General features: G+C 43.4%; 1 protein-coding gene across 1 annotated transcript; it reads right to left on the reverse strand.

The window, feature by feature from the left end:
- Window positions 1-532: 532 nt before the first annotated feature.
- PRSS35 (serine protease 35) lies at window positions 533-12763 on the reverse strand. The gene is made up of 2 exons (XM_074988864.1): window positions 12666-12763; window positions 533-4405 (listed from the first exon to the last, which is right to left on the reverse strand). Exon 2 carries the CDS (start codon window positions 4395-4397, stop codon window positions 3150-3152), a length of 1248 nt encoding a protein of 415 aa, XP_074844965.1. The 5' UTR covers window positions 4398-4405; window positions 12666-12763; the 3' UTR covers window positions 533-3149.
- Between the last annotated feature and the right edge of the window lie 2154 nt (window positions 12764-14917).

Here is a 14917-nt window from a genome sequence, read left to right on the forward strand (position 1 = left end):
TTTTAAAAAAAACACTTCTGACTCATATTTCACTCATTCATCTGGCTCATGATTCACTATAATCCAGAGATCCATTTCTGTAATGCTACTTCTTAGGCAGTTGTTTCCGATTTTGTATGTGTGCAACTGATTGATTGTTCCTAAGCAGAGTACTTTGTATTTGACCTTTTTGAATTTCATACTATTTACTTCAGACCATTTTTCAGTTTGTCCTGATCATTTTGAACTTTAATCCTATCTTACAAAGTACTTGCAACCCTTCCTAGTTTGATATCATCCACAAACTTTATAAGTATACTCTCTGTCATTATTTAACTTACTTATAAAGATATTGAACTGAATTCATCCTTGCAGGGCCCCACTCAATATGCCCATCAAGCTTGACTGTGAATCCCTGGTAAATGGATTGAAAACTGTTCCCAGAGAGCAGTTATGGAACCACTTTATATTAGCTCCATCTAAGCTATATTTCCACAGCTTGAGATCAGATGAGATGATATTGAAAATCTTACTGAAGTCAAGATATACGACATCTACCACTTTGCCCCATCCACAAAGCTTGTTACCCTGTCAAAGAAAGCTATTAAATTGGTTTGACATGATTTGTTGTTAGCAAATCCATGTTAACTTATCTCGCAATTATCTTCTGGTATTTGCAAATTGATTGCTTATTCGCTCCATTTTTCTGGGTATTGTAGTTACATTTGACCATGTATTTCTTATTTATTAGCTGAGGAAAGGAAGTCAAGTTGTGGTACTTGTAGCAGATGCTTATTCAAATAAACTCAGTTAACATTTGCTACTATCATTGTTCATCATTCACAGTTTTCTCCATATTGCCAAGGTAATATGAAAACAGACTGTCACTTCTGTCACACTGAAGAGAGGCATACTAAGTCTTACCATAATAAGGAATAACTCATCAATTTAAATTACGATGGATTTAGGGACAGATCAGAAGCTTGTATAACTGTATTAAAGTCAAACTGTACTGATTTAAATGATATAAGGATCTGACATTTAGTTTGGTAAGAACTAGTGTAAAAATTTAACTTAAGAAAAGCATTAAAGCTTACCCCGAAGAACAGTTTAGTTCAGTATTATAGCTATATGTGGTAGCAGGTAGAAATGCAGGACTGAGTTAATTTTAAATTACTTTTAATGGAGGAGTAACATTTAAAGGCAGTAAGATAAATGAGGTATCATTAATCTGTAACTGCGCCTTAGGCATTTTCCAAAGTTTATAGAACATAGTCCTGTTTCTGCAAACATAGTCATGCGAATAAAGCAAAGCAAGTATAAACTGTTTACAAAGACAGGGCTTAAGTTTCAAAAATTTCATTTAGAGCAAGGCTTCATTTACAGTGAAATATTTCAGAACTTCAAAATAGGTTTTATTTATGATGGACAAATAAACCTCAAACATTAATGCTTTGGAAATAAAATGGCAGACACCTGCAGATCAGAAGTGGTTGTTTTCAATTATATGCAAAATTACTTTTTAAAAAAACTTATTCATCAAAACATATTACTAGTGTAAATGTATAACATGATGTATAATTTTAAAGATGCAGCAAGCCAAAAAAAACCTAAAACATCTTGCTATATTTTCTTCTACACTGATAAAGGAAATGAATTCATTTGCAAGCTAATCATCAAAGCAAATTAAATACTGGAATACTGAGTAACTTGAACAGTAATTAACAATGCATGCAGTTTGAAATATGCATTTAAATTTTACATTAAATCAAATCAGCATCCTGACAGTCTCATTTGTTACACTAAAACTTTGAAATGCACAAGATTAGAGTATATATGAAGCAATCCAGAATGACGACGATGACAATGACGACAACAGCAACAAAATTAGAGACACTTGTATACAAATGTTAAACAAGCAGGCTCACTTTATAGAAATACTCTCTGTTAACTTTTTGTGGTCCCATAGCATAAATGAGCCAAATTCTCTTATTAGCAGTATTGCTAAATAATAAGACATGTATTGCATTTATAGGATAGCACACCTATTATTTCATTAGATGGTAAACATGATTTAGCATGGGAGGATTATCTTCTCTCCCTGTAATCCCTGTTGATAAGGTCTGAATATGATAGGATTAGAACTCTCCAGCCACTCGACTCATATGAAAAAGAACATCTCTTTCCAATTTCCAGTCTGATAAACTGCAGTCAGACAGCTGAACTCTTATAGAAGTAGTTACAAAAGCTATTAAAATGTTTAGCACCTAAAATTGTTTTTTGTTGTTGGCAAACAGCCACTTCCTGATAAAGGCAACTACAGAATATTTCACCTAGCAGAAAGGTTGAATATTTCATTACACATTAAATCTACTTGTCTCCAAATATTAAAAAGCACATGTTAAAGATTCACTAGTTTTGCGTATCTTCTCAAACTAGACATAAAGACATTACATTAAACCCTTATGGTTCTTCTTTTTTTCCAAACAGATCTGCTACATTTGTAAGACTCTATTTTACCATGCAATGAAATGAAATTAATTGCTTTTTGGTATCATCATCAGCTACAGTGATTTAGAATTTCCATTGAAGAGCTAGTAAGGCACCTAAAAAGTTTTCCAGCCTAGCAAATGTGAACTAGATAGGCCCTTCAGAGTGCACATACACTCTTCAGTAAACTAACCTAACTTAGTGTGGTCTCACTCCAATGGTTCACAAATTGTATCATTCTGTATATGCTATTCAATAACATGTGCAACTTGTACACTAGAAAGGTGTATGTTGGAGCAGAACCCTGAGAAAATCAAGTCAAATGGATTTAAAATAACACACATTATTTAATAGTACCAGTTTGAGAAGTTTCAGTACTTCCCTTCAAAGAATTAACCCAGTGAAATCACAATTTTTCTAATACAAATTTGCATTTATCAGAATTTTTAATATAAATACAGTTTGGATTATAAGTGCATGTCATGGGTTGATTGTTACATAATTTAAAAACTAATTTGAAAATTGAACCAAACCTCTAAGACTAGCAATACTCAATACACCAAAACAGTTGCAGGCTTCAAGTTCAAATAATTCCTCATATGGGGCAATGCTTATCCAGTAACTATTAGGCCAAGTTTTTATTCTATTGTAGGTGTTAGATGGTCTATTTTAAGCTTCTATCAGCCTTGTGTACAATTCTCATCATTTCCATTTATCCAGAAACAAATCTGGGCATACTTGAGAGGAGTAATTCGTACTGCTACATTATAATCCTGCTGCACACCATTTACATCCACCCACTGATGACCTGTATAAACAGCAATGATCTTGCGTTTCCATTTCTTATTTGGATCTTTAAGGCGGAGATAGATTCCAGATCCAATAGAGCCAGGCTCAGCATCACAGTACTGGTAGAAGAGATCATTGGATTCATCCGACACACTACAAAATCGATAGACCAACTGCCCAGATCTATCATTGTCAAATCCAGAAAAGTGAATCATGCTACCAGGCATCTTTCTGATTGTTGGGCTGATTCCCAGCTCCATATATTTCTTTTTGTGAGGGCGTTTGAGCTCGAGAACAGCATAATCATAATCCAGGGAAACATCCCCAGTTACACCTTCAAACCAGCCTTTCGGGATCTGGGTACTCTTTACTCTGGTCCACTGGAAGGAAGGTTTATTATCTGAAGTTCTCCGACTCTTCCCTGTTGCCTTTTGTTTTCTGCCACGTCCTCTGGATTGCTGCCTCAATTCTGTGGCACCCTCACTGTGCTCTCTTGCCACGGAAACATCTCTCTCATTCCTTTGAGCACCTCTGCGTTTCTTGCCATCACCTTTAGATCTCATCTTCAGCAGTCCCACTCTCAGCTTTTTGCTACCCTTGACGTAATCTTTGCCATTATGAATACAGTGAGCAGCAGTTAGAATATGCTTGGGGGAAATAAGAATGCCACTGCAGCCTGTGGAAATCTTCACAGCTGTGCTGAAAGGGAAGTTGGTCGTAAACCGTTTGTCAGAGATGCTGAATCTACTGTCTGTGCCATATATCTGCCTCTTTCTTCTTGAGGACATTCTTGTGGTAGTGTTCTTGGCTGTGTCAGCTGTGAGCCCTACAACATTTACATGAGTCAGGGTCCGTGTGCCATTCTCAAAAACAGTCTCATATGAGAAAATCTCCTTCAGCTCAGACAAACTTGGTCCTGGGTGTTCCCTTTGGCATTCAATTCCACACACATTTCTCAGTTCTAATTTGGCTTTTGCATCAAATTTAGGGCTATCAAGGGAAAAAGTCCTTTCATTCACAATCTGGGGTACCTTCTTTAAGTGCCAGGTGAAATCTTGTTCTGTTTCGGCTCCATCACTGAGATTCAATATGGGAATGGAAAGCATCAGTAACAGCAATATATGCTCCATTGTTTTCATGTATTGCTCTAAAAAAGAACAGACTCAAATTGGTATTTAAAATTTCAATGATCTGATTATATTTAAAAACTTCAGCAATGTAAATATTTCCATCAAGGTCAGTGCAGTAGAATATAAACACCCTGGTAAAAAAAAAATGGAAACTCATTGAATCCATATTTATTTCCTCACATTTTGATCTGTATCATTCTACTTCTGTTATCCATTAAATAATAAATTACACCTAGATGTAAATTATAACTTTCAAGAGGCATTTTAAGCAACTAGCCCCATTTTTGCCCTTTGTTCTACTTTAGAAACAAGGCATGGTACAGGCTATAAAGATGCATTTCAAATCCATTAACATCAGGCTCTGTAGAATAGTGCCTTAGTCTAATTTTATTCCTGTTTGTGGGCGAAAACAATCATGGCTGCAAAAATTTTGAAGCTAATATGCAATAAATGCAGATCAGTGTTTGCAAAATGTTATTTTAAAAGGCCATAGAAAAGTAAAATAGTACTAATTTGAATTAAACTTCTCCAGATGAAAATATTCTTTATTGTATCATGTTCAACAGTGGTAGCCTTTGAGATAAGTAACCTGTGCAGCATCATAGCATGCATCCAGCCAGAATGCCCATCCCCAATTTTGTCTGTCTCAGATTCCTGTGGGCTTAGCTGAGAGACATTCATTTCTTAAATTGCCTGCCAGTGCTCTTGCTTGGAAGGATTTGCTTCTGTTCCATCTTCAGTCTTTCTAGTCTGAGGGCCTTAAGAGGCCGTGGAGCCTCAGGCACAAAGGGGGACTCACAAGAAAACAGAAGATGGATAATCTGGGGTAGGGATTTCAGGAATCCATAAAGTAGGAAGGACACAGTCCTAGATGGCAGGGGAGCTAGATACTTCCACAAGTTATTTCCCTTTCAGATTTCTCATAAAACGTCTAATACATTTCATAATAGTGTCTGGAAGCCCCAGCTAAGATGGGAGCACCATTGCACTAAGTGCTGTACGTACACAAGAGCTTACATTTTAAATAGACCAAACACATAAATGAATCATTATTCTTGTTTTGCAGATAGGCAACTAAGGCACAGAATGACTAAGTGATTTACTCAAGGTCACGCAGGAAGTCTGTAGCATACCCAGGAACTAAGCTCCTCTGAATCTTAGCCCAGTACCTTAATTGCCAGTTCATCCCAACTCTAGATGGACTTTTTACTTAAAATATTAAGCAAATATTGGCTGCTGCCACCTGGAGAAAATGAGCATGTACCTCTTTGTAGTGCTGGATAATACTGAAACCTCAAGCACCTGTAGAAAGGTCACTGCCTATAATTAAACCTTAAGTTAAGCAATTTAAGGAACATGTATGGTTATGCTCTTTGGTTTACCATAACTGCTGAGTAAACGTGGACAGAATGCCTGTTTTATATTACATATAATTTAGCAAAATCTGAATCCTTTCACAAAGAAAATTAAAGGAAATAAAATAATGAATAAGGCTGGATACAGTGACAAGGTAAAAAAAAGTAGCTTGTGCAAAATATGCAAAAAGTGATAGCTATGCTTTAAAAGACATGACGTGAACCAATGACTCCTAGTTTTTGGATACCTCGTTGTACCAGTTATCAGACTACAATCTTAGGTAGAATAATTAGCATCTACTCTCTGTTGTTCAGCTGTGAGCACCATGTGTCACAGTGGAGTTTATGACTTGCCAAATTCAGAGGAGGGTCTGTTCATTTATGTAATTTACAACATCTTCCAAGATCCTAAACTTGTGTGGTAACCTTAACTTTCAACACCTATTTACCTGACTTGGGGCAGGTCTACACTGCTGTTTAAGTCCGTATAACTTGTGTTGCTCAGGAGTGTGAAAAAGACACCCTGCCAAGTGGGTGCAAGTTAGAGCAACCTAAGTGCTGTTCACATGGATGCTATATCAGTGGGAGGATGCTCTTCTGCTGACAGCCTCTGCCTCTAGTGAAGATGGAGTAATTATACTGACGGTGGGGGAGGGGAATGTTCCCTTGTTGGCATAGAGTATCTTCCCCAGATGTGCAATAGTGATGCATCTGCTTTGTTGCAGAGTTGGCCTGAGATTCATGCGCATCTACCAATGTATAACTTGGTCTCCTTACATTTCTTCTAAATTTGCACCACTAAGTCTCAGGTAAAGGGACTTAGAGTAGGCTTGAAGGTATGGAAGTGGCAATAAAAGCAACTAACAGAGGATATAAGAAGATGAACTTTAAAGTAGGCCAGGCTCTGCTTTAGTGTGACCAAACTTTAAGAGTCTGAAAATATAAATATTACTAATACTAATGTTAAATAGGTATATTAGAACATCAATATATAGGTTTTTTCACAAGGAGTGAGGTATTGAGAGCCAGTTTTTCCAGAACTGGTGAAACCTGTTAATACTGTACACAAGATATACATTCTTTCTAGCATTCCCTTCCTCTTTAAGCCTAATGTCTGACTCACAATTTAGTCCATATACACAATGTTTTCCTATAGGTTAGCCTCATAAATGTTTAGGAAAGTTTATCAACACTAGTTTCATACAGAGACACTTGGACATACCACTGCTGAAGTCTTTCCAGTGTGAGGGTTGATGATGTCCCATCTGGAGCTATAACTAACTCTTCCCTTACAGAGGCTTCCTACAATAAAATGGGTGGAGTGGTGTTGCTCCCTGCAATCATCCCTAACGCAACCACAAAGACCACAGCAGCTCCTCCTGTTTGAAAGACTAGAATAGAATGCTTATTCCCTCAAAGGAAAAACTTTAGAAGTCAAGGATTTTTGACATTTATAAGCAACCATTTCTTGTTTGTTGTAAGCTGGAAATTATGTAATATTAGAGTTGGAAGAAGCCTATACCCAGAAAGCATTACAAATATAGGAACTGCCGTATCAACACAAAGTAATTGTCCTAAGCAATGTTTCACTGTTACACATGTTTAAAATTAGTAAATAGCTCAACTTCTTTGCTGCTTCATACTTGGCAGCAGGTGCTTCAGAGACAGGGAAGAAACTGTGAGCAAGTGGAAAAGGGGAGAGAAGATTCTATCTACTGTAAAAATTCCAGCTTTTTCCAGTTATCAGAGCATGCTGCACAATGAGATGGGTTCTCAGCTTGACTGCTTGCCCTCCCTACCCTGCCTACGCTTAAAAGCCCCTCTAATGTTTCCCACTTCACACTCCCAACTTCCACTCCAATGCTCCATCTCCCCACAGCAAGTGCCTCCCAAATCTACAATGGTTCTCTTTCTTCAACAAGTGCCAATATAACATATCTGCCCTGAAGTACAATTCAACTACCCCAAGCAGATTTGTGAATCTGCCCCCAATTTCCTACTAATTCATGCATAGTTGCAATTGACTTGCTAATATAGGATTGAAGGCAATTGAAATGAAGCTTGAGCTCCTGGCAGGGTATTTTCCTCTGTTTAGTGCAATCTGTGTCCTGGGACTGTTGAAAGGGTGCCTATCACGGGAGGAATTTGCACAAGAACTAAGAGCTCTAGTGTATCAACAACAGATTTAAGCAATTTCCAGATCTCAAAGTAAAGAGATGGTATTTTAACCTATTTAGAGGTACTGTATATTTTTCCATCAAATTTTGAAAGGGTTGGTGGGGGAGCTGGAGGGAACACTTCATGAAGAAAATTTAAAAGCAAGCTTTGATAGTATGTGCAAATCTCAAGATGAATCATTACAATGTTCAGGGGTAATGGTGCCCACTCCTCCAAACTCCACAGAAGAAACCATTACTCTATCATAATAGTAAGTCTCCATACTGAATTCTGTCTGCCACTTCATCCTAAACTCATGCTGACATGCTTGATGAGAGCATTAGTTTACACATCTTACCTTCCATTCTGTTGTAAGTAAAACAGAGATCTACTTAAGGAACTCCCTGCTGCTACTTGGGACCTTATTCACTCAGACACACCATATGAGCCCCAGCCTGGATTATTCTATTTACTTCCCAAAATCCACAAGCCTGGAAACCCTGAACACCCTATCATTTCGAGTATTGGCACCCTAACCACTGGACTATCCAGTTACGTGGACTCCCCCCTCAAACCCTACGCCAACACTCCCAGCTATCTCTGAGATACCACCGACTTCCTGAGGAAATTACAAAACATCGGACAAGTTCCTGATAACGCCATCCTTGCCACAATGGATGTAGAGGCTCTGTACACTAATATTCCACATAAAGACAGATTACAAACAATCAGGAATACCATTGCTGATGTCACCACAGCCAGTCTGGTGTCTGACCTCTGTAACTTTGTTCTCACCCACAATTATTTCCGATTTGGGGACAATTTATTTCTCCAGATTAGTGGAACTGCTATGGGCACCCGCATGGCCCCACAATATGCTAATATATTTATGGCTGACCTGGAACAACGATTCCTCAGCTCTCATCCCCTATTAACCCTCCTCTACTTAAGAGACATTGATGACATCTTTATGATTCGGACTCATGGTCTAGAGACTCCAGAAGAATCCCACAGAGACTTTAACAATCTACACCCCACCATCAATTTATGCCTGGATTACTCCACGCAAGAGCCACATTTCCTGGACACTACAGTACTAATCAAGAATGGCCTGATCAGTACCACACTCTACCGAAAACCCATTGATTGCTATACTTACCTATACCCTTCTAGCTTCCATCCTGCACACATAACTAGATCCATTGTTTACAGTCAAGCTCTTAGATACAATTCCATTTGCTCTGATCCAACTGACAGAGACCAAAAACTACAAGATCTTTACCAAATATTCATAAACCTGAATTACACACCAGGAGAAGTAAAAAAACAAATCGACAGGGCCAGACGAATATCCAGAGACCAGCTACTCCAAGATTGGCCCAAAAAAGCCAAGAACACAACACCACTGGTCATCACCTACAGCCCCCAACTCAAACCACTGCAACGAATTATTAAAGACCTCCAACCTATCCTTAATCAGGATGCCACACTCCAGAAGGCCCTAGGTGACATGACTGTTCTCTCCTACAGACAACCTCCCAACCTTATGAGGATCCTCACAAACAGCCACAGTCTATACCCCAGGAACACCAGTCCTGGAACCTTTCCTTGCAACAGAGCCTGCTGCCAGATTTGTCCACATATCTTCTCTGGAAATACCATCACTGGATCTAACCAGGTTAGTCACAGAATCATGGGCACTTTCTCATGCTCCTCTACTAACATCATATATGCCATCATGTGCCAACAATGCTCAGATGCTTTGTATATTGGACAGACTTCTAACTCCCTTAGACAAAGCGTTAATGGGCACAAAACAGACATCAAAACACTCCTGATCCACAAACCAGTTAGTCAACATTTTAATGGAGTGAACCATTCTGTTAATGACTTAAGAGTATGCGTGTTACTGAAAAAAAAATTTCCCACCACTATTGAAAGGGAAACTGCCGAGCTGTCTTTTATATTCAAATTCAGCACAGTAACACGTGGTTTGAACAGGGATGGGAATTTTCTGAGTCACTATAGTGGCTCGTCTGCATACTTGGCTTAATCTAATTCTTGACCTTCCCCCCGCCCCCAACTCTCCACTCTGATTTGCTCACCTTGATCATTTTTTTCTGATTTGTCCTCCTTGATCGCTGTTTTTGGTTCTCTGTGCCTTAAATATGAAGTCTGTTCTGGTATGGCTATGGTCTGAAGAAGTGGGTCTGTCCCACAAAAGTTCACCTAATAAATTATTTTGCTAGTCTTTAAAGTGCTACTTGACTGCTTTTTGTTTTGAGAGATCTATTCTGTGATCCTGTAAATTCAGGTTATTTTATAGTTCACAAATACAGAAGCTAATTTTACAAGATACATATCAAAGCACGAGGCAGGTTTCTGAAATCACACTAAACTTATTTCACCTGCAAAAATGAATTAATGGAATTTAACAATAGTTTCAGCCTTACTTTTGACTTTTCTTACTGCTTAAATTTTTACATCTGTGTATTTATATACCCACTAGATGGCAGAATTAGATCAATTCCCTTACCAGTGCTTTGAACTCTTGCTAAGCATTTTATCTTTCAGTGCAGAGTAATACAATGTATTATTGTTTTTACTAAGAATACTTACCAGCAATTCATTTCTAAACTAGGCTATAAATTAAATTTTAGCTTAGGCTGTAATTTTTTGAAGTAGGAATCTGGGTTTGTTTGGGGTTTTTTTCAGTTTTCTGTATAAGTAGTCTCTCTACATTTCTTTTAGGTGGAAAAAATACCACATTTACAATATGAAGTATCCTGAGAAAATCTACCAATTGATAAGACTGCCTGAGGATACCAGTTTGGCAAGTGTTTTGACAACACCCCTCAGTCCTGACCCATACCATTGGTAATTCGCTCAAGGGTTGGTATTCTCAGCATACTGGGGCTCTGTTGTTGTTTTTTTTTTTAATTTTGTTTTGTTTTTTGTGGTAACACATTTATTCCACTAGAGAATAAAATGGTCTTAAATAATGTGCTGCCCCCCAAGTGCCCCCTCACTAATCTGAATGTAGACTAGACACATAAACACATACAAATATTGGTGAACAGTGAGTACTAAACTAAACTAGAGAAACACCATCACAATTTTCCACTTTGACAAACATTACTTTACTTTGTGTACCTCTCAAACTTTGCGAGGCACTTTATAGTCAGATGCCATTTCTTTCTGAACTGTACTTCACTCATTACTTTCTTCCCTTATTTTTCAAGGAAGAGAGAAGCACATTTGTCAAGAAACTTTTGTTTGTTTTGGAGGATGGTTTGAATGGTTCCTAAAATTAACTCTGTCTGTATCTTTCACTTCCCATTGAAAACACAGTTGTGGAGGCCAAGAAATTGCCTTTTAAAGTTGCTAATAGCAGTAGCTTTCACCTCCCCTTAGTTATTTTATCCACCTCCAATCCTAGGAATGAGCTGTTCTGTTGTTAGCCATCTCTTAAATTCTTTATGATAGAAGTGGAAGGAACTTACCTATTTATTGATAATAATCAGCTTTCCCTGTTTACAAGATTGAAGTTTAGTGCCTTTATACAATACCCTCTTGTGTACAATTATTGCATGCTCTCTGTAATGCACTGAGTTAATCTATAACATTAGATACAGGCAGAAGAAGCAGACAGATGACTGAATTATCCTAGCATTATCACGAATAGAAGGAGTGTTGCCTCAAAAATTACTAATAATTTTTGTGGACATATTTTCAATACCTAGTTCCTTGAAAAATAAGTTTTTAGCTTAGTGTTCTAGGCTGAGCTGAGAGATGCCATCTTTCTTTAACAAAATCATGAAATCCCTTTCAGATTGTTTTCAAATTTAAATACCCAGTGCCTTTACTTTTTCCATTTCTCTTGCAGATGAGCTGGTTTTTATAAAAAGGACTTCAGAGGCTGAAAATTAAATAAAGAATTTGGAGATTTTTGTAGTTCTTCACTGCCTGAAGCAATCTGGATAAAATTAGTGTCAATTTCAAAATAGAAAGGAATGGTAGCATAGAAAATGAGCAGATGAATCAGGGTGGGGAGGTTGATACAAAATCAACCCTTCTCTCCACAATAGCTACTGCTAGAAGTGTACAGAGGCAAATGGATGAAACCTTTCACACTGAGATTTCTTTCCCCCCCCCCACACACAATTTCCAGCTATGTGAAACAAGACTGTTGAAAAATAGCAGGAAAAAGTGTCTCAGTTTTGTTTACCCCAGAATATTTTCATCAAACTGGTCAGGCGCTCTAAAAAAGCAAATTTTTGTGTGTAACTGGCCAAAATGTCTCTCCCAGCCTCTCTTATCAACTGTCTTGATTTGTAAATGCTGAGGTGAGGACATCATTGGTGTGCCACTTGGTCACTTTAATAGGTAAGGGTGTGTGGACAGTGTTGTCTCTACCCTTTTCTCACAGCTGTTCCATACACTCCAGATCTTGGTTTTATTTTAAGTGCACATGACCACACCTCATAGAGCTGGAAGGGACCTCCCCAGGTCATCAAGTCTGGTCCCCTACCCTCTTGGCAGGGCCAAGTACTCTCCTTTCCCCATCCCTAAATAGCCCCCTGAAGGGCTGAGCTCACGACCTGGGTTTAACAGCCCAATGCTCAAACCACTGAGCTATCCCTCTCCACTGAGATACCCGTTCAACATTGGAGGAGGGCAGCAAGTGAGGTCTCAGGTGCAGCCCCCGCCCCCGCGCCCGTTAGTCGCAGATGAGAGGGCGGGGAGAGGACAGACCCGTTCCTACCTGCTCGCGTGCGAGCGGCGCGCACCTGGCCAGGTCCCGGCTCGGAAAGCGGCGCGCGTTGCCCAGCTGGGTGGGTGTGAGAGAGGCACAGGCGCGCACCGCCCGAGCCCCGGCGCCTACTGAGGGAGAGAACGGGGAGAGCAGCCGAGATGTCCCAGGCGGGGGAGGGGGAGGGGGAGGTCGGTGCGAGGGTGAGCGGCGGGGCGGGGCGGCAGGAGAGGGGCTGGCGGGATGAGCTGGATCTGCTGGCCGGAGGGAGAGACTCGCGGGCTGCTGCGGGGACCGGCCAGGGGGTGTTTGTCTGAGTGGCGGCTCCGGCTCCGGCTCTGGCTCCGAGCTGAGGACGGAGAGCGCCCAGCCCGCGTCCCACGCGGCGGCGCTGCCGTTAGCCGACAGCTCGGCCCGACCTCGCGGTGCCCCGCCAGGGGCTCTGCGCTGCTCGGCGGCCGCAGACTGGGGAGGGGGCCCGCCTTGGAAACGCGGGAGGCGCCGCTTGAAGCTTCGCCCAACCAACGCCCCATTCCTCCCTCAGCTCCCCCATCAACCGGCCACCATGCTGCCAGCTTCCTCAGCACCCCCCCACTGCGCCCTCAGCTCCCCCACCAACCCGCCACCATGCTGCCAGCTTCCTCAGCACCCCCCCACTGCGCCCGCAGCTCCCCCACCAACCCGCCACCATGCTGCCAGCTTCCTCAGCACCCCCCCCACTGCGCCCGCAGCTCCACCACCAACCCGCCACCATGCTGCCAGCTTCCTCAGCACCCCCCCCACTGCGCCCTCAGCTCCACCACCAACCCGCCACCATGCTGCCAGCTTCCTCATCACCCCCCCACTGCGCCCGCAGCTCCCCCACCAACCGGCCACCATGCTGCCAGCTTCCTCAGCACCCCCCCCACTGCGCCCTCAGCTCCACCACCAACCGGCCACCATGCTGCCAGCTTCCTCAGCACCCCCCCCACTGCGCCCTCAGCTCCCCCACCAACCCGCCACCATGCTGCCAGCTTCCTCACCACCCCCCCACTGCGCCCTCAGCTCCCCCATCAACCCGCCACCATGCTGCCAGCTTCCTCAGCACCCCCCCACTGCGCCCGCAGCTCCCCCACCAACCCGCCACCATGCTGCCAGCTTCCTCAGCACCCCCCCACTGCGCCCGCAGCTCCCCCACCAACCCGCCACCATGCTGCCAGCTTCCTCAGCACCCCCCCACTGCGCCCGCAGCTCCCCCACCAACCCGCCACCATGCTGCCAGCTTCCTCAGCACCCCCCACTGCGCCCTCAGCTCCCCCATCAACCCGCCACCATGCTGCCAGCTTCCTCAGCACCCCCCCACTGCGCCCGCAGCTCCCCCACCAACCCGCCACCATGCTGCCAGCTTCCTCAGCACCCCCCACTGCGCCCTCAGCTCCCCCACCAACCCGCCACCATGCTGCCAGCTTCCTCACCACCCCCCCACTGCGCCCTCAGCTCCCCCATCAACCCGCCACCATGCTGCCAGCTTCCTCAGCACCCCCCCACTGCGCCCGCAGCTCCCCCACCAACCCGCCACCATGCTGCCAGCTTCCTCAGCACCCCCCCACTGCGCCCGCAGCTCCCCCACCAACCCGCCACCATGCTGCCAGCTTCCTCAGCACCCCCCCACTGCGCCCGCAGCTCCCCCACCAACCCGCCACCATGCTGCCAGCTTCCTCAGCACCCCCCACTGCGCCCTCAGCTCCACCACCAACCCGCCACCATGCTGCCAGCTTCCTCAGCACCCCCCCACTGCGCCCGCAGCTCCACCACCAACCCGCCACCATACTGCCAGCTTCCTCAGCACCCCCCCACTGCGCCCGCAGCTCCCCCACCAACCCGCCACCATGCTGCCAGCTTCCTCAGCACCCCCCCACTGCGCCCGCAGCTCCCCCACCAACCCGCCACCATGCTGCCAGCTTCCTCAGCACCCCCCCACTGCGCCCGCAGCTCCCCCACCAACCCGCCACCATGCTGCCAGCTTCCTCAGCACCCCCCCACTGCGCCCGCAGCTCCCCCACCAACCCGCCACCATTCTGCCAGCTTCCTCAGCACCCCCCCACTGCGCCCGCAGCTCCCCCACCAACCCGCCACCATACTGCCAGCTTCCTCAGCACCCCCCCCACTGCGCCCGCAGCTCCCCCACCAACCCGCCACCATGCTGCCAGCTTCCTCAGCACCCCCCCCACTGCGCCCTCAGCTCCCGCACCCACCCGCCACCATACTGCCAGCTTCCTCATCGC

This window comes from Carettochelys insculpta, chromosome 3, assembly GCF_033958435.1.
Source record: "Carettochelys insculpta isolate YL-2023 chromosome 3, ASM3395843v1, whole genome shotgun sequence".
NCBI classification, from domain to species: domain Eukaryota; kingdom Metazoa; phylum Chordata; order Testudines; family Carettochelyidae; genus Carettochelys; species Carettochelys insculpta.

Excerpts from the sequence above, each read along its gene's own strand:
- PRSS35 (XM_074988864.1), bottom strand. The coding sequence starts at position 4,397 with ATGAAAACAATGGAGCATATATTGCTGTTACTGATGCTTTCCATTCCC.